The sequence below is a fragment of the Myxine glutinosa genome, chromosome 1 (assembly GCF_964187855.1).
Source record: "Myxine glutinosa chromosome 1, kmMyxGlut1.1, whole genome shotgun sequence".
Taxonomy (NCBI): domain Eukaryota; kingdom Metazoa; phylum Chordata; class Myxini; order Myxiniformes; family Myxinidae; genus Myxine; species Myxine glutinosa.
This window is the reverse complement of record NC_136261.1, coordinates 151,732,195-151,758,726: the sequence shown is the minus strand read 5'-3', so window position 1 is coordinate 151,758,726 and position 26,532 is coordinate 151,732,195. Positions and strand designations below refer to the sequence as shown.

The 26,532-nt window shown below is 45.5% G+C and overlaps 1 protein-coding gene across 2 annotated transcripts in view; it reads left to right on the top strand.

Moving 5' to 3' along the window:
• LOC137429790 (integrin alpha-M) overlaps window positions 1-26,532 on the top strand; it is a 240,431-nt gene that overhangs the window by 128,717 nt on the left and 85,182 nt on the right. For both annotated transcript variants that reach the window (XM_078778582.1, XM_068120046.2), the window contains one exon: window positions 16,979-17,130. In XM_078778582.1, coding sequence (XP_078634708.1) covers window positions 16,979-17,130 — 152 coding nt within the window. The remainder of the gene's footprint in view (window positions 1-16,978; window positions 17,131-26,532) is intronic.

Below are 26,532 nucleotides of genomic sequence, written 5' to 3'. Positions count from 1 at the left end.
ATATGTTGTATTGTCTCGAGCTGAGTGGAGAGACTATCCGCGTGAAGGGATGACCTTGAGGGAGCTTATATAGACTGTGTCCATTTGGTGCGCTACGGGTGGCATACTGTATCCCAGCGCTGTAGACTACTGAGATTTAACAGGTACGTAAAGGCTTACTTGCAAGGACCTAGAAAGAGATGTATGCTTTGATTGCCTTTTTATGGAACTAATAAACTGTATTCTTGTGTTGGGAGGATTGGTATGAGAAATAGTTCAATAAAGCCTCAATTATTGCCAGAGGTCTGAGTTTGATTCCACAACAATTTATTGAACTATCTCTCAACTTCACTTCGCTCGAACTCAGCGTCACGAGCAATGGAAAAACTGATTAAGCTGGAAAGATTCAATGGGGACTCTCATGCGAGCGATGCCTCGAGCCAATGGTCATGCTGGGAACGAGCCCTCGGACACCACATGGCGAAGGTTCCCGAGCTCACGGACGCGCAGAAGTTGACCATTCTACACTGTAATGTGTCGAACACGGTCTATGATTATTTCACTCATTGTGAGACATATGAGGCGGCCATAGCCACTTTGCATGCACTCTATGTGAAACCAAAGAGTCCGATATATGCCCGTCATCTTCTTGCTACCAAGTGGCAGGAGACTACGGAGTCCATGGAGCAATATGTACAGGCTCTACAACAGCTCGGCAATGACTGTGGGCTGCCTGATCAAACGGCCGTCGAGGTCATCGACTACTTCATGTGGGATACCTTCATAACAGGACTTCAGTCGCCTGCTATTCGGCAACGCTTGCTGGAGACTGAGACTACGTCTCTACAAGTCACATATGACTAGGCCCAGGTACTTCAACTAGCCCAGGTTAGATCCGAAACCTACGGGTGGCCCTACATTATGGCTCGTGCAGCTGTTGCCGCGAAGCACCCGGACGCTGATATCTCCGTGGAGAGTGCTTCCGTGCGGACCGACACCTGCCGAGATGAATCGCTCGTTGTGAGTTCGGATGCAGAGGACAACGAGCTTATAACCACTGCTGCAGGTAATCCTGCTAAGACGACGGCAAAATGTTATTTCTGCAGAAATAGACGACATCTGAGGACACTTTGTCTGGCAAGAGACGCGTTGTGCCATAATTGTGGCCGGAAAGGCCATTATGCCAAAGTCTGCCGTTCGAGGAAAGCCAAGCGGGCAACTCTGGCAGAGGCCTTCATGTCAAGAACCAACCCGCTCACCATAACTGCTCCATGCGGGCTCGCCAAAGCTGTGATGCCAGTGGAGATTAACGGTCAGGATGCTGATGCATTGATTGACACGGGGAGCAGTGACAGTTTTGTCAGCCATGCTCTAGTTCGAAGTCACGGCTGGCCCATCATGCCGACACGGCGGCCTACCCGGGTCTGTATGGCGTCCGCATCCCTGTGTCAGAACACCAAAGGAATCTGTGTTGTAAATCTGGTGCCCAAAGGAGTAATGTATACGGATGTTAAATTGTTAGTACTGCAAAATCTGTGCTCTGATGTCCTGTTGGGTCATGATTTTCTAAATCGAAATGGGAGACTGGAAATGCAATTCGAGGGAGAGAGTGCCAAGACCTTCACGGTATGCGGTTTGACGGAAATGGCGATCGACCCTCCGCTGTTGTTTCCGTCTTTAACTCTCGACAGCCATCACAAGTGAAAGAGAAGTTCATATAAAATTTCCTATGAGTGAAAATATATAATGCAAGGATTATGAGGCTTAAATTTATTATGTGAGTAAAGGTCATGACTGTTATTTTAGCATATGCACCTCATGTCAGCTTGAATGACGAGGAGAAAGAATGATTTTGGGAGTAACTTGAGGATATTGTTCATGGATTAGACATCACTAATGTCTTGATATTGGGTGGATACCTGAATGTAAACAATAGAAAGAAAATATCAGGTGGTTTTGAAGCGGTATATGGAGGATTTGGTTATGATGAAGGAAATACCGCGGGTGTGTATCGTTATGTGGAAGAAAGATGGAGGGAGATCTATAGATAGAATGTGTTAGGAGTAGCTTGGTCTGTGTGCTCAAGTAGATTATAATTACACTGGTATTACTTTGGGATCTGTCAGAGACGAGCCGTAAGTAATGTGAGCACAGACAAGGTTGTGATTGTACTCAGAATAGGGTATGGAGTACGATGTAAAACCTGTACAGGTAAGGTCAGGTGGAGGACTTGTGGGCACAAAGGCACATGGAAAGCTAACAGCTTTAAATGGGAAACAATGCAAGCCATTTTGGCCAAGGACTGCTGGCAAGGTTGTAGAAGTGAGCTGCAGAGCCCTGGAGAGGGGTAGGATTGCGGGGCAGCCTGGAAGGTAGAGTTTCCCACTGGAAATAGGCGGCCATTGATGGAACCAAAGGGCAGTCCTTGGTGTTTAAAAGCCACATAATGCACCTGCGGGGAGAGGAGAGACTACCGACAGAGAAGAGAATGAGATCACCAGAGTTGGGCTTCAGTGAGACTTTATCATCTCTCTCTCTCTCTCTCTCTCTCTCTCTCTCTCTCTCTCTCTCTCTCTCTCTCTGTGTCTGTCTGTCTGTCTGTCTGTCTCTGTCTCTGTCTCTCTCCTCGCTTTTCTCTTTCTCGCTGCTTCATCATCAACATGGACCATTTGAGAGCCATTGAATGCATCTCCTCATTGCCATTTTTCCATCCTGTACTCCACCAGCCCTGTGCAATACCAGCCTGCATGGGTCGTAATGGATCCAACACCGAATCGTGCCTGTTCAAGTCCATGCATGCCCCTTTGTTTCTCGTTTGAGTCTGGTATTTTTGTGCCATAGCTGGCATTATGTTTGAGATTTTTCTTGTATATAAATTTGCATCCTCCCTTTTGCCCTATTTGTGTCTGTCATGTCAGCTTTTGGAATATATTTTTTATATTGCTCCAAGACAAGGAAAATGAAAATAAATGCAAATCGCCACACGGCGACCACCCGAGATGAAAAATGTGGACCACGAGACCACCAGATCTGTTTATTTTATTTATGGTGTCCTTCCATATCCCCAGGATTATCCACCATATAAGGCACAATGTCTGTGTGTTCGTACAAATGACTGCCCACCTTCATAAGGACAATTTGAGTCATGTTTTAAAGGCCAATCTTTCAACACAAATGTGTGTTCATGATGGAAAAAAGTTTTGTTGTCTGACGAAACCAAAATTAAACTTTTTGGCCTAAATGCAAAACGTTACGTTTGGCACAAAACCAACACAACACATAACCCAAAGAAAATCATCCCTAAGGTAAAGCATGATGGTGGCAGCATCATGTTATGGGGATGTTTTCAATCAGCAGGGACTGTGGCACTTGTCAGGATAAAAGAGAAATGGAGCAAAATACAGAAAAATCCAAGAGGAAAACCTGCTGCTTTCTGCAAGAAAGCTGAAATTGGGACGGAAGTTCACCTTTCAACATGCCAACGACCTGAAGAACACAGTGATAGCTACACTGGAGTGGCTAAGGAATAAAATGACAAATATCCTTGAGTCAGAGCCTAAATCCAATCGAAAATTGACCTGACCTAAATACATTCGAAAATCTGTGGCATGACTTGAAGATTGCTGTCCATCAACGCTCCCCGTGCAACTTGTCTGAGCTTGAACAGTTTTGTCCAGAAGAATGGGAAAATATTGCCCAATCAAGATGTGCAAAGTTGGAAGAGACCTATCCCAACAGACTCACAGCTGTAATTGCTGTCAAAGGTGCTTCCACCAAGTATGAACTCAGGGGTTGGACACTTACACAACAACGATATTCTAATTTTGTATTTCAATTAATTTTCTGAAATATGTAGAATTTGTTTTTCACTTGGAAGGTGTGGGTTACGATGTGTAAATAAAGTAGTCTAGTAGGAAGACTAGGTCCCCCTGCACCCCCCGGAGATATACTTCTAATCAGTGTTTCTAGATTGGAAAAAATGTGTAGAAAATGACTAGCTATGGCCCCAAGCTGAAAAAATGTCCCACATACCATTTTTATGCAAATTACTGCTGCCATTATCAAAAAAACGATTTTTGACATATCTCAGCCAATATTGCAGATAATTGAAAAATGAAGGTGTCTAGACCCATGTTTTGAAGGGCATAGATCATGATAGAACTATTCATAACATGATTACATGTGTCTATGGTATACTAGTATGCTAATTAGTGCTTTATTTACAAAATAATCACAGTTTTACGAAATAATAGACTCATATTAAGGTCCGTCTACACAGACGTTAACACAAAGTTTTATTTTTCTAAATATTACAACTGTCAAAATAGTCCTAGCACTCAATGTGACCACTCTTCTCTTGCTTGTTTTAGATAAACATCATTAGCATTAGTGATTCTACACTGAGTCAGTCATCATCATTTTCATCGAAATCGTCAGAGTCAAACTCTTCTTCTCCTTCCTCTTCCTCCTCCTCTTCGTGCTCTCCTGTGTTCAGAAGATCCACCAGTGAGGTTGGTAGGATGGGACCACTGGACCACATTGGTTTCAACAGTCCTTCATCAGTCCTTATCCATCCTTGGATAAGGCGTGCAGTAGTCGACTGTTGATTTGCTGGGTGGGGGAGAACCAGTTGCAGAGGTGAAACCCCCTAGCCCAGGCACAGGCTGCAGGCCACAGCTTCCGATGTATCTGATGAAGAGCCAGATGTAGTACTCTTGCATCGTAGTGGCATAGACTGTGTCATTCTCTGCTGGCGGTGTGAATGATGAGCCTTCAGGGAACTTCGGGCCAACGCGAGTAAAGTGCAAGGGTGGGAGAGTTTTTGGTGTGTCGACCTTCAGGCTACGCTGTTGTGACCTATTGATGGTAGGTAGCATTCGGAACAGGTGCCTTACAGTCACACAGAGGAGAATGTGCTTTGGTAACTTCCATTTTCCATCTGACACTGCACGGCACAGATCTTGTCCAATGGAGAAGACCAGACGCTTCACCTTTTCTGTCTCGATGCCCTCCTTGCCAGTCATTAGCACGCTGAGAAAGCGGACAAGGTCTGGAGGTAGGATGTCTTCAGGATTGAGCTCCATGTCTTCAGCTGTTGGTGGCCATGGTTGGTCTTTACACTCTCTGAAAGCCTGTAGAATACCCTGGCGAAGTTGGAGGGCAACATTTTGGTTCTTGTTTGTGCTTCCGAGTGTGAATGCTCGTGCGAGAGCATTGGAAACTGTTATGTTTGAGCTGTGCACAAGCCAGAAAGAAATGACATCACATTTGTCATGATCAACCTTCGTGAAGTGGATATGCTCCTTGATTGGGTCATTCTGTAGGCGTTTCAGTAGTTTCTCTGACCGATAATTTGAGTTCTCATATCCATTCAGTTTCAGTTCCTCGACATAGAGCAAGCGCAAGGAAGAAAGCTGTAGAACTTTATTCTGCTGGATGACCTGGGTTTGAATGTGTTCCAGTACTGAGTTGAATGCCTTTTCATGGGCGGCTGACATGCAAGCCTGCTCCTTTGGTGCTTCGGCTCTGTGAATCGCACGCTCATAGTTGTAGAATGCTGTGCGGAAAGCTTTAAAACATGACGGATGGTGTTTGGCCTCACATGCAAAGAGGTCTTTGTTTTTCACCTTTCGATGGAGTCGATAGAGACCCATTTTCTCAGCCCGTGTTTCGATTTGCTCCCATGCATTTTCTTTGTTTTTAAAGGATGGGAAGGTTGTAGGCCTCTCAGTATTGCGATGAGCATCTTTGGTCTCAACTTTCTCACAAAATATACACTCTGGCGGGAAGATGGGTTCAGCAGAACCTCCTGGTTTACGAGGAGAGTGATGCCATGATGAGGTTGATGGCCCTGGTTCTGTATCATCTCCCAGACGATGAAAGTGGCGGACAAAGTGCTTATAACACTTGCTGTGATATCCTACTCTTTCTAGGTCATCAGGAAGAGTTGCCGGGATCTGATCACATACTGATTGCATACGACATGGGGAGTCATGCGGTTGGTTGAGACGTCTATCCCGGATCTTTTGAAGCAGTTGCAGTTTTTCTGAAGCAGATCCTTTAATTTTACGGAGGGGCGTGAAATCCCCATGATCAGACATGGATGGTACATGAAGGATGCATGTAGGAGGAGAGCTTTGGGCTGCAGGTTCTACACTCCGTTTTCTTTTGGGCATGCTTGCTGTCGATGTCTACCATCACTGTTAAATGACAAATAAGAAATCACGAATGATGTTAAAAGTGCCTGTGAAAGGAGGCTCTGAGTTTTCAGTGAGGTAACAGAGGTTCTGAGTCATGTTCTACACTAGGGTACTTTTTAGCTGACTAAACCATGTTTAGTGGCATCAAAAGTGCTAATAGCTAAAACATCTAAATTCTTCCACACTAACGTTAGCTATCTAGGCCAATGAAACATTGTGCTAAGTTACTGTAGCTAGCTCAGCTGTCGTGCCTCTTTCTGGTTCAATTCATATACAGAAGTCAACAGATATGTCTCATGTTTGGCATTAACAAAAGTTTAAGTTACACCGACATTAGGAACATACTGTACATAGATGAGGCTAGCTTTAACGTTAGCTAACATGGTGCTAGCTGGCTCAGCTGTTATTCTGCCTGTTTATGATTTCATGCAGAAACTGAAGTCAAGAGTGTGAGTAACATTATAGTTAGCATCTTACCTGGCTAGATTGGAGGATGAATACCAAGAACAACACACAGATGGAATGGAAGACTGAACTTTCAACTGAGGTATTCAATAACATCAACGTTACCAATTGATACGAGCGCGCGACATTACCAATTGATACGAGCGCGCGAGCGCGCATGTTACATGGATGGAAATGTAAAATGGCAGCTATAGCAGCACTAATTTGGATCTCTAGTCTGTCATTTCTGCACTGTGATTGGATAACATAAAAAAATATGTTTGGGAGTTAACAGCAGGAGTTGGTAGATTTTACGTGGGCTGGGTGAGAAACCTTTAAATAAGCAAGTGAAAATCTCTCGCAATACAAAGTCAATGGTGGGAAGAAAAGTTGAGTGGTACCAATGTTACTGCCAATGTCCCGCCCCTATGCAAGACTCAGGAGCATCTTGTTGACATTTAACCTTGAAAATACCTGGGTTTAGACCCCTTATGTACCATGTTAAGTTATCTGCAGTATTAACGTATCCTTATCATTTGTAAAACTGATTATTTTGTAATTACAGCATTAATATGCATACTAGTATACCATAGACACATGTAATCATGTTATGAATAGTTCTATCATGATCTATGCCCTTCAAAACATGGGTCTAGACACCTTCATTTTTCAATTATCTGCAATATTGGCTGAGATATGTCAAAAATCGTTTTTTTGATAATGGCAGCAGTAATTTGCATAAAAATGGTATGTGGGACATTTTTTCAGCTTGGGGCCATAGCTAGTCATTTTCTACACATTTTTTCCAATCTAGAAACACTGATTAGAAGTATATCTCCGGGGGGTGCAGGGGGACCTAGTCTTCCTACTAGACTAAAGGTGGGAATAGTCTGATATGCATTTTAATTCCAGGCTATAAGGCAACAAAAGGTGAAAATTTGGAAATCTTACACAGACATGCTGATGTATGCATGATCTCTCACCTTTCTCTTTCTCATGCAGTGAATTACGTTGAGGAGTACAACATGGAAACCTTTGCTACCTTTGATATATATATATATATATATATATATATATATATATATATATATATATATATATATATATTGTTGCGGATATGAGGATTGTGTTTTTTTTTATTGTGTTGTATTGTATAGTAAATGGTTGTGAATTATTGTTTTAGTCTGCGCCTTCCTGCCTCCAGTCTGTTGTATAAAGGTCAAAGGGCGTTCCGGTAGTTAATTCCATAAAGCATACATTGAAGGACACTATAATACCCTTGTTCAGTAGCTTATATCCTTATTATGTGTGTTAGGGTAAGGCTGTGTCTCCCATTAATTTAAATACTCCATTGCACCAAGTGAAATAAGAATAGATCCCCTTTCATTTCATTTCAATGGCCAACTGCATTTTGGGTGGTTTTCTTCAACCACCATTGGCCACGAGGCAAGGTTGGGGAAGAAAGGCGTGGAGCCAGAGGGTCGCGCGACCAACCAGGGCCGAGGTGAGCACACCGATGGGCGTGTCCTGAAGGCCGGTGGCTTGATCGCCAGAGGCGTTATAAAAGCGCGCGCGCAAGAGTGGTCAGGAGTGGCGTAAGGAGGTCCATGACAAGAGTTGCGGCAAAGAGATCACCGAGAAGAGAGTTGAGTAAGGGATCCCTGAAGAGAGCAGCTTGAGCCACCGCGGCTGCATCAACAGCAGCTTGAGCCACCGTGGCTGCATCAACAGCAGCTTGAGCCACCGAAACTGCAGCCACAGCAGCTTGGGGCCTGGACGGATGTTTTGAGCAGGACCGAAAAGGAACGGCGGCTGCCAAACGCGCCGATCGAGCTGCGGTATCCGTGGACCGGCGTCCCCCTCCAAGCCATCCACCTCCGCCATTCCTATCATCATTCCCCGTGTGAGTCATCTTCGTTTGTTCTGTCCTGGGTATTTAATTAAGTTTGTATAAGCTAGGTTGCACTGTCTAAAATCTTCTGTAAATTATTTTCTTATCTTTCCTTCTTCCTTGGTTGTTTTGAGCCTGTACATAGTAAATAAATTAGATTCGTATTTCCAACCTTTTTGTCTGCTTCTTCTTCACATCCGTGTCGCCTTAGTCTTTTCCCTATTGAATATCTGTGGCGCGATCCGGCCAACGTTCGGGAATCGGGTTAGTCGGGGTAACTGTACGACCGCGGGGCCATCCGCTCGGCAAACATAACATCTTATCCGCGGGCCGTAACAATATATATATATATATATATATATATATATATATATATATATGTATATATATATATATAAAACTCTCTCTCTGTCTCTCTGTCTCTCTGTCTCTCTGTCTCTCTCTCTCTCTCTCTCTCTCTCTCTCTCTCTCTCTCTCTCTCTCTGTCTCTCCACACCAGGCAAAAATATAAATATTTATATATATATATATACAGACTTGGCATTTAACATGGAATATTTTTTTTATTCTTGACTTGGGTTTACTCTCTGAACTCAGTATATCAATCTGGTGAGTTTCTTATGCTTCGGTGATTTCTTTGTTAAAAGAACCATGTCACTGATTGTCTTTCGCAGCAAGAAGTCAATAACAGGTGGCGTGACAAAATGTAAGGACAGGTACATTTGACGATTGGCATCACAATCGGGTATATAAGGGTTGTTGCGTTCTGTATTAGTGGAAAACAACTGCTGCACGTCTACAAAAGTTATTGCCGCCTCCTATGGAGATGGTCCGTCAACTCGACAATGCTGTTTGTCATGGAGTGGTGGCTTTACGAAATTCCGGCATGAAACAACGTGTTATTGCTCGGCAGTATGGCATCACTCAAGGTCAGGTGTCAAAGATCCTGAAACGAAATGCTCAGAGGGGTGTCCCTACTCCAATACCGAGGCCAGGACGTCCCCGAAGAACCACAAGTAGAGATGATCGCCAGCTGTACCGGTTAGTCTGCAATGGCCGTACCAAGTCAGCTAATCGGCTTAGGGCTGAGTGGCAGCAACTGACAAATGTGCCTGTATCAGAAGGCTAGTCAACCAACGCTGGTTCAAGCAGGCTATCGTGCCAGGCGTCCCCCTGAGAAAGCCACACCTGAGCAGACAACACAGCCAGCGCCGATTGCAGTGGGCCAGAGAGCACCGTCAATGGCAGCCAGGACATTGGAATCACGTCGCCTTCAGTGACGAGTCTAGATTTCTGGTTATCGTCAAGATGGCCACGCCCGAGTGCGCAGACAAGTGCATGAAGCCTACAACGAAGATTGTATAGTGCCAAGAGTCCAAGTTGGAGGTGGTGGGGTGACCGCTTGGGCTGCTTTTCATGCAGGGGGAAAAACTGACCTGGTTGTTCTGAATGGAAACCTGAACCAGTTCAAGTACAGGGCCATTCTGGAAGAAACATTGCTTCCATTTGTTCGTGCAGCCTTTCGAGGAAATTTTGTCTTCCAAGATGACAATGCACGGCTTCATCGTGCTCGCATGATCCAACACTTTCTTGCTGACCGTGGTGTAGAGCATATGGAGTGGCCTGCCATGTCCCCGGATATGAATCCGATGGAGAACTTGTGGGCAGAATTAACGCGTCAAATCGACAACTTGGACCAGCAGCCTGCCTCTGTGCATGGATTGCAGCAGGCTATTGTAACTACATGGCAAGCGATTCTTGTCCAAAACCTTGGCAAATCTCGTGAACAGCATGCCTCGACGTGTACGTGCTCTCCTGAATGCTCGTGGGGGTTACACGAAGTACTGAACTGTAATTTTACTGTCCGTAATCCCAGTCATAATTTAACTTTTGTTTTTGTTGAATTTTTTTTGGCTAATGTGCAAAATAAATAGATACTTCTGGAAAAACGTTCAGAAGTTAACACAGTACTGTCCATGAATTGAGTTCGATATCAGTTTACATCATTTTCAAGGATCAATTTATTTGTTTTAAAATGTCAAATGTGGTTTTTGTTTCTTTTAAGGTCACATTAACAAATTCTAGAATAATTTCAACATAATTCCAATTAACTTTTGGTTCTAAGTCATCTTGAAAAGTAAGTTCACCCCCACAAAAAAAATATTCCATATTAAATGCCGTCTATATATATATATATATATATATATATATATATATATTATATATAATATATATATATATATATATATATATATATACAGAAATCGGGCGCTACTTTTGACTCACCTTGTATATGCAGTCACGTGAAAAAGTAAGTACAGCCCCATGTAAAGTTTTGACTTTTTCAATAAATTTCAACATACAGCTATTTGATCTTCATTTCAACAATATTGATAGATAAAGGTGATATAATATAACAAATATCATGAAACATTTACATTTTGTAGTCCATTGTATAATTTAAATAACCATAAATGCAAATTTCGCATGTGGAAAAAGCAAGTGCTAAATCAAAATTTGGCCAACGTTCGAGTGGAATGGGGCGGGATCGGGTTCTAATCGGGGAGTAACTGTTCGGACGCGGTAATACCAAACCGCTCGGTAAACTAACATCTAAAACCGCGTCTGCAACAATATATATACAGACTTGGCATTTAATATGGAATTTTTTTTTTGTTTTTGACTTGGGTTTACTTTCTTAACTCAGTATGTCAATCTGGTGCGTTTCTTTTACACTTTGGTGATTTATTTGTTAAAAGAACCATGTCACTGATTGTCTGTCGCAGCAAGAAGTCAACAACAGGATTATATCACAGGTGGCGTGGCAAAATGTACGGACAGGTGCATTTGATGATTGGCTTCACAGTCGGGTATACAAGGGTTGTTGCGTTCTGTATTAGTGGAAAACAACTGCTGCACATCTCCAAAAGTTATTGCCGCTTCCTCTGGAGATGGTCCGTCAACTCGACAATTAGCTGGGCGGCTTAGCTAAAAAATTCGGATCGATTGTGCCTTTTCCCTTAAAAGCATGAAACTTGGCACATGGCTAGAATACCTGAAAAGAAAGATTTTTAGTCCAGGGGGCATCCCCAATTTCACCCCATATGGCGGCCATCTTGAAATCCAAGATGGCCATCATACAAGACCTATTTTGATGAATATCTCCATAATTAGAACAGATATCAAAATGGTTGAAGTGCCTATAACTACATTTTTAGGGTCTAGGAATCCAATGGCAACATAAAATATTCAATAGTATATGGCAGCCATCTTGAAATCCAAGATGGCCGCCATAACAGACCTGTTTTGATGAATATCTCCATAATTAGAACAGCTATCTAAATGGTTGCAGTGCCTACACCTACATTTTTAGGGTCTAGGAATCCAATGGTAACATAAAATATTAAGCAGTATGTGGCGGCCATATGAAAATATTAATTTTGCATAGTATCATGCAAACTGGGAAAGCACATAAATACTCTTACCAGGTTGGCATTCTTCTGTGATTTAAAGCGTCTATGAAAGTAATTATTTTTTTAACGCTGATGCCAATTTTCTGGGCCAATGATCAAATGAAAACGTAGAATTTGTTTTCTCACATATGCCGGAATATGCCGAAAAGGTCTTCATCCCATTTGTTTTCTCACAGTACAAATCTGCAACCCGACTTGATCTGGTGTGGGACCGTTACCTACCCGACAGCCTTAAGAGCATGACCTGTGAAAAGCGTGGCAAGGGGGTTCGCCGACGAGTAGATACCTCAGTTGCAATTCCTGGACAGTGGCAGAACTTTCTTCGAGTTGATGAAAACAAGCGTGAACTCTTCAGCTTCCTTTCCAATGAAACGATTAAATCATTTGAAGACCAGCGCAAGGAGCTAGTTGTCACACTTGATACAGAGGTTCTTACTGTTCCACCACGCATTGATCTAGAATCACTCTCCCCGTGCACTCAGGAAGAGGCAGATGGTCGGATGTTCCTACATGCTGCTGATGCAACACAGAGAGGGCATAGTAAGGTCCTCATACAAACTGTGGACACAGATGTTGTCGTGCTTGCAGTTACAGCATCCCAGAAGCTTTCAGTGATGATATGGTTACAATTTGGGACAGGCAAGAACATGCGATTTATCTCTGCACATGATATAGCCACAGCTCTTGGCCCTGAGAAATCTAAAGCCCTCCCCATGTTTCATGCACTAACAGGGTGTGACACTTCTTCAGCGTTTAATGGGCGTGGAAAGGTAACTGCATGGAATGTGTGGGAATCATTCCCTGAGCTCACAGAGGTACTAGCAGAAATTTGCCACCAGAGCACAGAGATAACTGAAACCTGCATGAACGTCATTGAGAGATTTGTTATTCTGTTGTATGATCGCACAAGTACTGCTACTGACATTAACATTGTACGAAAGAAACTGTTTGCAAAGAAGGGCAGACCTGTGGAATCAATTCCACCAACACATGATGCCCTTGTGCAGCACGTAAAGCGGGCAGTATACCAAGGCGCACTATGCTGGGGACAAGCATTGCATGCTAAGCCTGATCTACCAAGCCCCACTGAATGGGGTTGGCAAAAAACGTCTGCTGGCCAGTTCAAACCAATATGCACAACACTTCCAGAGGCTGCAAAGATCTGCAATGAACTTGTTAAGTGTGGGTGCAAAAAAGGATGTACTGGTCGTTGCCGGTGGAAGAAAGCTGCACTTCCCTGTACTTCTCTCTGCGCATGTGATGGAGAATGCAGCAAAGACTAGAAAACCACAAGATGGCACAGTTACAGTCTGCGATGTCATAGACACTTTTAATCACTGAAGAATGCCAACCTGTTAAGAGTATTTATATGCATTCCCAGTATGCATGATACTACGCAAAATTAATATTTTCATATGGCCGCCACATACTGCTTTTTCGGGTGACATAGTCACAATTTCGGTCTTCGAGGCCGGCCGATAGGCACAGTGTGACCGGAAGGGACGAGGTTCTCCTGACCACGTGGCCTTCGACTTGGTGGGGTTTGTCCGCACAATGTGGGCGCTTTCAGGATGAACTTTAGCCGGGGAGCGTTTGGGCGCCCCGGTCTGATACTGCCGCCCACGCGCAGAACAACTTGTGAGTGCACGTGGGTCCCGGCGGTCCCACTGGCCTAGCGCTACCATGTTTAGACAGCGAACTCCGTCCCCGGGCACCACGTCTGACTCTCTTATTCAGTGAGACATGGCGACATGGGCACGGTAGGACACCCGCGGAGCCCCGGCGGACCAGGGACACGCGAGCCTACGCGTTAGCGTGCTACGGCGGAATCAACGGTTCGGCCACGGCCGGGCCGATACTCGGCCCGGTCGCCCGGAAATGAACTGGTTCGACGCCCGCGCTAGAGAGGTCGCGGGCGACTGAGATGTATTAACAAATTAGTTAATTAATTTGAGACGTCCGATTTCTAGTGTTTGGAAATTTGGAAGAGCTTGACCCTAGCCTTTCCCTTGCGAGGGCAAGGAGGAACTTAACACTTGACACTTAAGCTTAGTTTGAAGTACCCCCTGCCAGCGCTCACGGTGGGATGGCAGGGCAACCCGAAGGGACGAGGTTCTCCTGACCACGTGGCCCTCGATCTGGGAAGCGAGAGGCATTCCATTAGTGGACGCGCCCCTCACGCCCGACTTTTGGGCGGCCCCGGCAGGCCGTTTGTTTTGACGTTCCGTGACAGGCCCCGCACCCCCACCTCCGGGCCGACCGGGCGACCGAAATGAATCCCGGTGTCCCGATCCGAACCTTCAGAGCGGGCCGGCTGGGGAGTGCCTGGCACCCCGTACCTGCACTTTCCGTCCCTGCGGTCCCAAATACCGGAACCACCCGAATACCACTTTATTTGACAACATGAGGTGCGGCCTACAGCATTAGAAAACCACCCCCATCACACCAACGAACCCTGGTGTTGGGCTAGTGGCTAGGGTGCCGGCTTAGGATCCTAGGATCCTGGATTCGAAATCCCGGTCAATCGCTGAATTAACGCCGGGGGGTTGACTCAGCCTGTCATCCTTCCGAGGTCGGCTAATTGAGTACCAGTTCACTGGTAATTCCCTGTTTGTCGTTAAAGGCGGCAAAAAGGGTTGGCGTCAGGAAGGGCATCCGGCCGTAAAACATTGCTTCAAAAAAGGGGACCAAAAAAAACAACAACAACCACGGTTCCCGAAAAAGGCCAACCCCCACTTTGCGGGGGAAAATGGCCTCTAAATGTGTTTTTTTTTTTGATATACTGCTTAATATTTTATGTTACCATTGGATTCCTAGACCCTAAAAATGTAGGTGTAGGCACTGCAACCATTTAGATAGCTGTTCTAATTATGGAGATATTCATCAAAACAGGTCTGTTATGGCGGCCATCTTGGATTTCAAGATGGCTGCCACATACTGCTTAATATTTTATGTTGCCATTGGATTCCTAGACCCTAAAAATGTAGGTATAGGCACTTCAACCATTTTGATATCTGTTCTAATTATGGAGATATTCATCAAAACAGGTCTTGTATGACGGCCATCTTGAATTTCAAGATGGCCGCCATATGGGGTGAAATTGGAGATGCCCCCTGGACTAAAAAATTTTCTTTTGGGGTATTCTAGCCATGTGCCAAGTTTCATGCTTTTAAGGGAAAAGGCACAATTCATCAGTTAAGCAGCCCCACTAAATGCTGTTTGTCATGGAGTGGTGGCTTTACGAAATTACGGCATGAAACAGCGTGCTACTGCTCGGCAGTATGGCATCACTCAAGGTCAGGTGTCAAAGATCCTGAAACGAAATGCTCAGAGGGGTGTCCCTACTCCAATACCGAGGCCAGGACGTCCCCGCAGAACCACAAGGAGAGATGATCGCCAGCTGCACCGGTTAGTCCGCAATGGCCGTGCCAAGTCAGCTAATCGGCTTTGGGCTGAGTGGCAGCAACTGACAAATGTGCCTGTATCCAGAAGGCTAGTCAACCAACGACTGGTTCAAGCAGGCTATCGTGCCAGGCGTCCCCTGAGAATGCCACGCCTGACCAGACAACACCGCCAGCGCCGATTGCAGTGGGCCAGAGAGCACCGTCAATGGCAGCCAGGACACTGGAATCACGCGATCTTCAGTGGCGAGTCTAGATTTCTGGTCTATCGTCAAGATGGCCACGTCCGAGTGCGCAGACAAGTGCATGAAGCCTACAACAAAGATTGTATAGTGCCAAGAGTCCAAGCTGGAGGTGGTAGGGTGACCGTTTGGGCTGCTTTTCATGCAGGGGACAAAACTGACCTGGTTGTTCTGAATGGAAACCTGAACCAGTTCAAGTACAGGGCCATTCTGGAAGAAACATTGCTTCCATTTGCTCATGCAGCCTTTCGAGGAAACTTTGTCTTCCAAGATGACAATGCACGGCCTCATCGTGCTCGCATGATCCAACACTTTCTTGCTGACCGTGGTGTAGAGCATATGGAGTGGCCTGCCATGTTCCCGGATATGAATCCGATGGAGAACTTGTGGGCAGAATTAACGTGTCAAATCGACCACTTGAACCAGCAGCCTACCTCTGTGCGTGAATTGCAGCAGGCTATTGTCACTGCATGGCAAGCGATTCCTGTCCAAACCTTGGCAAATCTCGTGAACAGCGTGCCTCAACGTGTACGCGCTCTCCTGAATGCTCGTGGGGGTTACACCAAGTACTGAACTGTAATTTTACTGTCCCTAGTCCCAGTCGTAATTTAACTTTTGTTTTTGTTTAAAAAATTTTTGGCTAATGTGCAAAATAAAGAGATACTTCTGGAAAACGTACAGAAGTTTAACACAGTACTGTCCATGAATTGATTTCGATATCAGTTTACATCACTTTCAAGGATCAATTTATTTGTTTTGAAATGTCAAATGTGGTTTTTGTTTCCTTTAAAGGTCACATTAACAAAATCTAGAATAATTTCAACATAATTCCAATGAACTTTTGGTTCTAAGTCATCTTGAAAAGTAAGTTCACCCCCACAAAAAAAATATTCCATATTAAATGCCAAGTCTGTATATATATATATATTATATATATATATATATATATATATATATATATATATATATATATATATATATATATATATATATATATAAACAGGAATCAAATTCCTGCGAGGGGCTCGGTGTGAAAAAATTCTGACAATGCGGGGCTCGAACCACGGACCTCTGTTGATTACGTGTCAACAGCCCACTGCGCTATTGAGCCAGCCACAATCTCCTCAGAACTTTTCCATACTTAACACTGCGAGCTTTATCATGGCCGATGTCTTACGTGCCTGCTAGGCAGACCCCGAATGTTAGCGTAAGTATCTGCATGCGTATGTATGTGTGAATAAGTACAAATGCATTGTAGATATACATATAGATATACATACATACACTTTTCTTCCCATTAAATGCATTTAAACTATTTGTTTTTGTTGATGTCCAAACTGTTTTTCAGGGAGCCAAACTGTGGAGCTACGCTATGATTTGCTGTTAGATGGAAAGGAATCAACACCAAGAGCAAAGTTTGGAATGACAAACCATCTGCAGCAGTCAATCACCTTGCAAGTTACAGACATTCAGTTCTGCGAAACTCAAAAAATATATGTGGTAAATTTCCCCTGAGTTGTATCATTAAATCTGTGAGAAAGCTGTATGCATGTATTATTAAACCTCAATGTACTGCATAGATACGTGTGTGAGGGGCTAAGTGTGAAATATATATATATATATATATATATATATATTGTTACTGATCGCGGATTAAGATGTTATTTACCGAGCGGTGGTATTGCCGCGACCGTTACAGGATCCCTGACTCACCCGATTCACCCAGAACTTTGGCCGTATCGCACCGCAGCTGCCCAATCTGGGAAAAAGACTAAAACGACGAAATGCAAGAGGAAAAGGAATAAAACGAGAAGACGGACAGAAGAGTAATTGGATTTATTATTTACACACGCAAAAAGGAGCAATCAAGGTTTATTTACAACACATAAGATGCAGGTGACACAGTGCAAATACTAGCTTATAGTTATACAGACTTAACTTATTCCCAGGACAGAACAAACAAAGACACTGACTCACGCGGGGAATTGCAGAGTGGATTGCTGGCAGGAGGTGTGTGGCTGGAGGGGGGAAACGTCACGGAGCTGGCTGGAGCTTGATCCCGCACGGAACGTCGGGCTGGACCTCGACGGCCGCTGATGCCACCGGGCCTGTCGTGTGCGCGGGATCACGGGTCGGAGCTGCTTGGTGGAGCCGATGCGCTGGTGGGGGGGTCTGGCGTGACGGGTTCTCTCCTCCTTACGCGCTGTTGCTCTGATGACCCAGCTCTTTTTCGTCCCTCCTTGTCTCAACTCAAAGTGCATCTCCTCTGGGAACACCCCCGCCGTGGGTTATATAGGCCCCGCCCCTCAACCTTTGCGAACCTCCCCCAAACGTTCTCTCCCCGCCCTCTCAAGCCAAACCCCTTGTTCATGGTTGGTCGAGTGGGGCCGGCTCACTCCTCCCCTCTCTGACGAGGTGGGGACCCGCCTTCCTTCCCCCAACCCTGCCTCGTGGTCAATGGTGGATGAAGGGAAAACCGTCCAACCTGCAGTTGGCAATGCGAATTGCAATTGACGGAAAGGGGGGAATGGAAGTGTTGGGAGTGGGAATGAAGGGAATCTATCTCTTTCACTGGTGCAATGGAGTATTTCAATTAATGGGAGACACAGCCTTACTCTAAAAACACATAATAAGAGATAACTATCAAACAGAGGTATTCTATTATTTGGCTGATGTGTATGCTTGTGGACTAATTATGGGATGCCCTTTCACCTTTACACAGCTCCGGAGGTAGGGGGGCGCAGAATAAACAATAATAATAATCATACAGCACACAATCAAAAAAATACAGTCCTCATCTCCGCAACACTGCACCCTCCTCCTCTTAGGCACGTCCCGGGCCTACAACTTTTATTTTTAGTGTGACACGAAGGTGTAGTTCCCTCTACTTTTAACCTGACCCTGAGTGCGACAGTTTTAAAACATAAATAAATGTGTCCCGCTGCTCCATTGCACCCTGCCTAACAGACTTACGCCCACAGTTAACCGAATTGCGGAATGGTCTTCAAACTATACACTGACGGTGGGAAGCATTATTTACAATGACGCTATTTTTATTTACAAAACTAACCCAGGACCTGTGATTGTTCTTTCTGGGGGGGAGACAGTCTGCTCTGCATCGACGCACCATGAACGCACCCAAAAACGCACCAATACACACCCAAGCACCAATCGGTGCAGTCACCATTGTTCATGAAAATAAAAACAACAACCCCTAACCCTGCAGGTGTCTCTTGCTCTTCGGCTCCCTCTACTGGTGATTATTATTTGTCTTCCAGATGTTGTCATTCTTTTGCTTTGCTTACTGGCGGCCTATTTGTATTAAAACTTGCACCCAATGTGTCCTTTTTATTTATTTTATTTATGGCCCACAGGGCCGACTAGTGTGGTTCACCTGTGGGGCATCGGTGCCCTGTGGCCAAGGTCCGCCAGCAAGATTTCGGGCCCTCATGGCCAGTTCCAGCAGAGGGGCCATGCCCCAACCCATGGGGTCCATAAGTGGTGCTCGGCCACAGGCATGTGGTCCATAATGTGGTGCATCGATGCAGACAGCTGGTTCTGGGAATTTCGGGCGCACAATGGCCGACCCACGCACGCTCCCCTCGGCACCCAATGGCGCACAGGTCATGTGGGAGACAAAAGGGGAAAGACAATTGGGCGAGGGGTAAGGTCACAAGGGTACACATCAATAAGGCAATGCAAGGCGAAATGCGTACGGAGGGCGAAGTGAGAAAGCTCGTCCCTACCGTACGTCACCCCCCTGTCACCTACCCTACCCTTGCCCTTACCCCATATGTACAAAAATCTACACATTTACAAATTCGTCACTACTGTCACGTCTTCCCCATATTTCCCCTATACCAAATTCGTCTCCACAATCCCTCTACTTCAAAATTTGCCATCACCAAATTCATCATCAATCCTCATAAGGAGGCAGAGATGGAACATCAAAGCACAATGTCACACCCACGTCATGATGCGTCTCACAATCCAAACATTTGCACAGTAAAAATAATTAAAACATGGCATGGTGTGGAGTACCTGTCACCTCAGGTGAGTGGATGCAGATGGTGCGAGGAGACTTCATCCTAACTACTTTCTAAATGACATTAACACACTTTACACTACCCGGGGTCTCTCCCTGCCAATCCATTGGCCAACTTACACTATGGGTTCTAAAAACCAATTCCCATTGACCAAACTGTGGTGCTTCTCAATTTGGGGTCTCACTCCCCCGATTCATCTCCCGGTGCCCTCGCACAATTTCTGGGCCGCGACGTGTAGCTCTCCCAGCAGGTCTACCCACCTGCACACCTCCACCACTGCAGTTGCCACCCGAGCTTACCTAGCTCCTCACCCTAACCTAACGAACTGGGGAAGGCCCTCTCCTGGCTCTGTCACCCCCTGGTGCCCTCTGGCACTGGGCTACCCGGGTCCGTCCTCCGGATCCTCGGGCCCCATCCACAACTACCGGCTCCCAGAGCCCACCTGCGGCCTCACCTGGCCGACATCCTCACAGTGGTGGAGCGCCCAACCAACTACACACACTAACAGGCTACACGCCCAGCCATTTCCACAACACGAATGCACCCATCCAAAGACCATTCTTTCACCCGCACCACAGATGCCAATATCCAACCACAATTTACCAATACCCTCTACCTAACACTTACACTACCCGCCCCGGGTATCCGTGATGGGGGTCCACTCTTCCCCCATCCACACCTTCGCACCATCCACTCCACTCCACAATTTCCACCATACTCACTCCACGACCATCCATTCCAATACTCCATACCATTTCTTCCATCCACCTGTCCTCCATTCACCTGTTGGTGCACACCTGTGCACTCACACCTGGTGCCACCTGCACCCTCCTCCTCTTCCTGGACCATTTGGTCAACACAACACGCAATCACCACTACTCCCTCATACACTGCTCCATTCACCTGTTCAGTTGCACACCTGTGCAATCACACCTGTTCAATCTTCAAACACACGGCATCATCTCAGCTAACTACTCCCCTCTGAAACTTGCGCTTCCCAGTCGTCCCTTTAAACTATTGCGCTCCCATGTCATTATCATCCATACTAATCTACCTGCGTCCCCACTACAGGTATCAGTCACTATCTAAACTTAACGTTACCTAATGTCATCTTCGCTAGATCCCTATCAATATCCTAACCCACCCGGGCTAGTTTTCACTGCCATACACCCCATAAGCTATAGCTCCTTTGCCCCACCTGTGAGGGATGGTGGATTTGCCATCCCACCACATCGGGGGTCTCTCACTATAAATTTTGCTCGTCCAAATTCCAACCAATTCAAAAATTCTGCCAATTACTCTACCATCATCAAATATTGCTTTTTTCTAATTTCGGGGCCAAAACACTATCCTCATCACCCGTCTACTTATTACATCCTCTCGGTGCGCCAATTCCCTTCTAAAGCTCGGCTTCGTACAGCCGAGCCATGAACGCGGGTTCTTTTGTGCCAGCGGCTGGATACGTCCCGCATTCGTGGCAGGGACGGGGGCTTACCCGGGCCGAGATCCCACGCACCACCTCGGCGTGGAGCCATCCAATGTCCCGATCTCGACCTGCCGGCACGTCTCAATAGAAAGTGGTCGCCATGACGACCCTTCCTATCGGGCTGCCCGCTCCGCCTAGTGGAGCCCGGACGCGGCCGTTCCAAGCGAGGCACAGCGTGGATCGCGTACGGCGGTTCTTTCGAAACCGCCGTGGTTCGGATCCCCGCTGGTCCTCGCGGCACGCGAAGCTGCCCGACGCGCACCGAGGGCCCGATTCGGCTATAAGTCGTTCTAACCTTTAACCCGGTTACCGTCGATGCTTCACCTGGATGCTTACATGCATACGCTACCCCTTGCTTGCTCATACCTTTCCTTACACACCCAGGTACCCTCATTCCGCTCACCGACTTGGTCACACACCTGACCACCGAACACCTTGGCACACATTCGTCGCTCGCACACCTCACCAACACACCTCTTCGCGCCCCTTTCTCGGTCACCTCCTTTGTGACAATCACAGGTGTGCTCTCACCCGCACACCCAACCACGTGCCTCACGACCAACTCAAGTGTGCATTCCCACACACGCTCTACCATTCCAGGTGTGCATCCTTCCATTCCAGGTGTACATCCTCGCTCACCTGTCATAACCAACTCACGCTCCTTGTCACTCTCACTACTCTCACCACCACTTTTGACAACGCACTCACCCTTACTCTCGACAGCACACTCACTCCTCGGCGTGCACTTTTTCCTCACACACCCCATGGTCGGACATCCTCGCACACCTCGTTTTTCGCACACCAGACCTGTCGCACACTTCACCAACGGCCTTTCACGAACACCCGGATCCAAACCAATCCCCAAGCCGACTGAAGCTTTCCTCACATCATATACATTGCCACTCACCTCCGTACCTCGTCGTCGCACCTCCTTTGCCACCTGCAAACTCTTTATTTGGTTAGTAAGCATCACATCATGAGTTGAGCACCGACCTTGCACATATTCCATCACCTCCTCCTGGATTTCTCTTTTAGTTTCTGTCCGTCTCTTTTTAATTTCACTCACCTCTTCTTCCACTTCCTCTAATTTTTGTTTAACCTCTTTTATTTCTCGGTGCGTCTCCTCAAGTTCGTCCTCTAAGGCTACCGTGACCGTCTCTATGTGCATCCTTACCTCCCGGTCCTTCATCTCCATTATCTCTGTCACCTCGTCCACCCTCATTGTCAGTTCCTCCCGTACCATCTGACATTGCCTCTGCGTCGCTATTAATTCGTTTTTAATTTCTTTTTGTGTCGCCTTCAACCCTCCTAGTACCGCAGTGTTCCTTTGAACCTGCTCCACTAACTTCGTTTGTCCCTCTGTCAGCTGTTCCACCTCCTCCGTCAGATCTTCTATGCCCCCCTGTAACCTAACCGTTCCATTTCTCACCTCTTTCTCCATACGCTTCTCACCTCGCTTTACCTCCTCGCGTAGCCCCGAAACCTCCTCACTTACACCTCGTCGCATCTCCTCCATCTCTTTTGTAGATGCCACCCTCATCTGTCCCAATTCATCCCTCTGAGCATCCAATTTGGTTTCTTCCCCGATTTTTACCTCCTCTATCTGCTCTCCCATTTGTTTAATTTCTCGGGCGGATTGCTCCCCTATCTCCCGCAATTTGTCCTCCATCCTATTTTCTAACCCCATTAACCCATTTTTTACCCCCTCTAACTGATTCTCCTGGGCAGCCATTCTATGTTCCACCCCCGTTAACCCATTCTTTACCTCTTTTATCCCGTTGTCTAACCCCTCAAAATTATTGTCTAACTTCTCACCGGTACCCCTCGCTTCGTCCCTCATTACCCCCATTTGGCCCTCCAATCGCTCACCCTGAGCATCCATCCGGTTCCCCATTACCCCCATTTGGTTTCCCATTACCCCCATTTGGCCCTCCAATCGCTCACCCTGAGCCCTCATTTGCTCACTCTGCAGGTTGAGGGACGCCTGCATTTGTACCATACTGTCGTTTTTTTTCTGCATTTCCACCATGAATTGGGCCATGAAGGCTTGCATTTGGGCCTCGCTCATTGGTTCCGCGACCGTGGCCCCCTCAACCACGTGCGCGAGAGCGCCATTTTGTGCGTCTGAAACCTCCGCAACCACATTGCTATTTTTCTCCTCCTCCCTTTCCTCCACATACATTTCCCCGAGGTCCTGGGTCGATTCTACCCCGTCTATCTTTTCCACCGGCATCCCGTCGCCTTGACCAGCCATGGCGCGATTTCAAAATTCAGGTTTTGTAAAACAAAACAAATTTCGGCCGCTCCAAATTTTGACCAAATTTTTTTTTTTTAGATGTTTTAAAAATTTGGTTCGGGCCCCGAATCTCACTCCCAGACACCAATTGTTACTTAATAACACAATTGGTGTTCCAAAATTTGGGCCTAACAAATTTAGTCCCAGGTCCGAATCCCACTCCTGACACCAATTGTTACTGATCGCGGATTAAGATGTTATTTACCGAGCGGTGGTATTGCCGCGACCGTTACAGGATCCCTGACTCACCCGATTCACCCAGAACTTTGGCCGTATCGCACCGCAGCTGCCCAATCTGGGAAAAAGACTAAAACGACGAAATGCAAGAGGAAAAGGAATAAAACGAGAAGACGGACAGAAGAGTAATTGGATTTCTTATTTACACACGCAAAAAGGAGCAATCAAGGTTTATTTACAACACATAAGACGCAGGTGACACAGTGCAAATACTAGCTTATAGTTATACAGACTTAACTTATTCCCAGGACAGAACAAACAAAGACACTGACTCACGCGGGGAATTGCAGAGTGGATTGCTGGCAGGGGGTGTGTGGCTGGAGGGGGGAAACGTCACGGAGCTGGCTGGAGCTTGATCCCGCACGGGACGTCGGGCTGGACCTCGACGGCCGCTGATGCCACCGGGCCTGTCGTGTGCGCGGGATCACGGGTCGGAGCTGCTTGGTGGAGCCGATGCGCTGGTGGGGGGGTCTGGCGTGACGGGTTCTCTCCTCCTTACGCGCTGTTGCTCTGATGACCCAGCTCTTTTTCGTCCCTCCTTGTCTCAACTCAAAGTGCATCTCCTCTGGGAACACCCCCGCCGTGGGTTATATAGGCCCCGCCCCTCAACCTTTGCGAACCTCCCCCAAATGTTCTCTCCCCGCCCTCTCAAGCCAAACCCCTTGTTCATGGTTGGTCGAGTGGGGCCGGCTCACTCCTCCCCTCTCTGACGAGGTGGGGACCCGCCTTCCTTCCCCCAACCCTGCCTCGTGGTCAATGGCGGATGAAGGGAAAACCGCCCAACCTGCAGTTGGCAATGCGAATTGCAATTGACGGAAAGGGGGGAATGGAAGTGTTGGGAGTGGGAATGAAGGGAATCTATCTCTTTCACTGGTGCAATGGAGTATTTCAATTAATGGGAGACACAGCCTTACTCTAAAAACACATAATAAGAGATAACTATCAAACAGAGGTATTCTATTATTTGGCTGATGTGTATGCTTGTGGACTAATTATGGGATGCCCTTTCACCTTTACACAGCTCCGGAGGTAGGGGGGCGCAGAATAAACAATAATAATAATCATACAGCACACAATCAAAAAAATACAGTCCTCATCTCCGCAACAATTTATATATATATACATATATATATATATATATATATATATATATATATATATATATATATATATATATGTATATATATATATATATATATATATATATATATCTATATTATAATAGCCGTAGATGATTCTGTCTGTCTGTCTGTCTATCTGTTGGGTGTCTGTCCGGGGTGTGGCTTACTCGGTTTGCAGAGTAGCTCCACCCATAGCTCCACCCATTCTGGGAGTGGCTATAAACAAATATCCACCATTTTATTAACTCGCATAGCTTTGAGTCCTGTTTTGTAGGCCCGTGGTGTCTTGCTCTCCCCCAGTTTTATTTCAAATCAAATTCGATAAATCATTTCATTTTTCACAGTCGCTAACATAGTTTTAGACTCGGTTGAAAAAAAACGGGAAGAAAATCCGATGAAAGTTGCCGTTTATAGAACGAAATGAATTCTCAAAGGCCTGTAACTTCAAGGCCATTGAGTCTCTCTCATGCCTTTATCTCCAATCTAACTCACCATATGATTTCATTTTTATCGATGGTTTTACTTTTAGACTCGGTGTCAGCAATAATTGAGAACAATCCACACACGCGGGAAAATGCAGAGATATATTTTTTAAAATCGCGTCATGGTGTATCATACACCGCCCAACATGACACCGCCGGCAATGTGTCGATATATATTAAAAATTCGCTTTTGCTTTTCCGTTATGATATATTACTATTTCGTTTGATGATAGTCGTCACAAAAACGTCAACAATGATGCCGACATATATTTCTTCGTTTTTATTTCATTCAACATATTAGCCGGAAGTAAAATATGTTTCAGGAAATTACCTTTGAGATATTTCTTCGTTTTTTTTATTAGTTATGTGCGCATACACTTTAAATAGGTTTATTTGAAATCTTTAATTTTCCACAAACATTCCACACACGCGGGAAAATACAGAGATATATTTTTTAAAATCGCGTCATGGTGTATCATACACCGCCCAACATGACACCGACGGCAATGTGTCGATATCTATTTTAAATTCGATATATCATTTCATTTTTCACAGTCGCTAACATAGTTTTAGACTCGGTTGAAAAAAAACGAGAAGAAAATCCGATGAAAGTTGCCGTTTATAGAACGAAATGAATTCTCAAATGCCTGTAACTTCAAGGCCATTGAGTCTCTCTCACGCCTTTATCTCCAATCTAACTCACCATATGATTTCATTTTTATCGATGGTTTTGGACTCGGTGTCAGCAATAATTGAGAACATTCCACACACGCGGGAAAATGCAGAGATATATTTTTAAAAATCGCGTCATGGTGTATCATACACCGCCCAACATGACACCGACGGCAACGTGTCGATATATATTAAAAATTCGCTTTTGCTTTTCCGTTAAGATATATTACTTTTTCGTTTGATGACAGTCGTCACAAAAACGTCAACAATGATGCCGACATATATTTCTTCGTTTTTATTTAATTCAACATTATTAGCCGGAAGTAAAATATGTTTCAGGAAATTACCGAGAGATATTTCTTCGTTTTTTAAAATTAGTTATGTGCGAATACACTTTAAATAGGTTTATTTGAAATCTTTAATTTTCCACAATATAATTTACTTGCCATTTATCATTTGATGATTACGAGACAAATTCCTTTTGAGGATCGTGACAATTCATGCGCTGCGTGGAAACTTCTATTTCCAAAATGAATGAGACGATCGATGAAGAACGCAGACT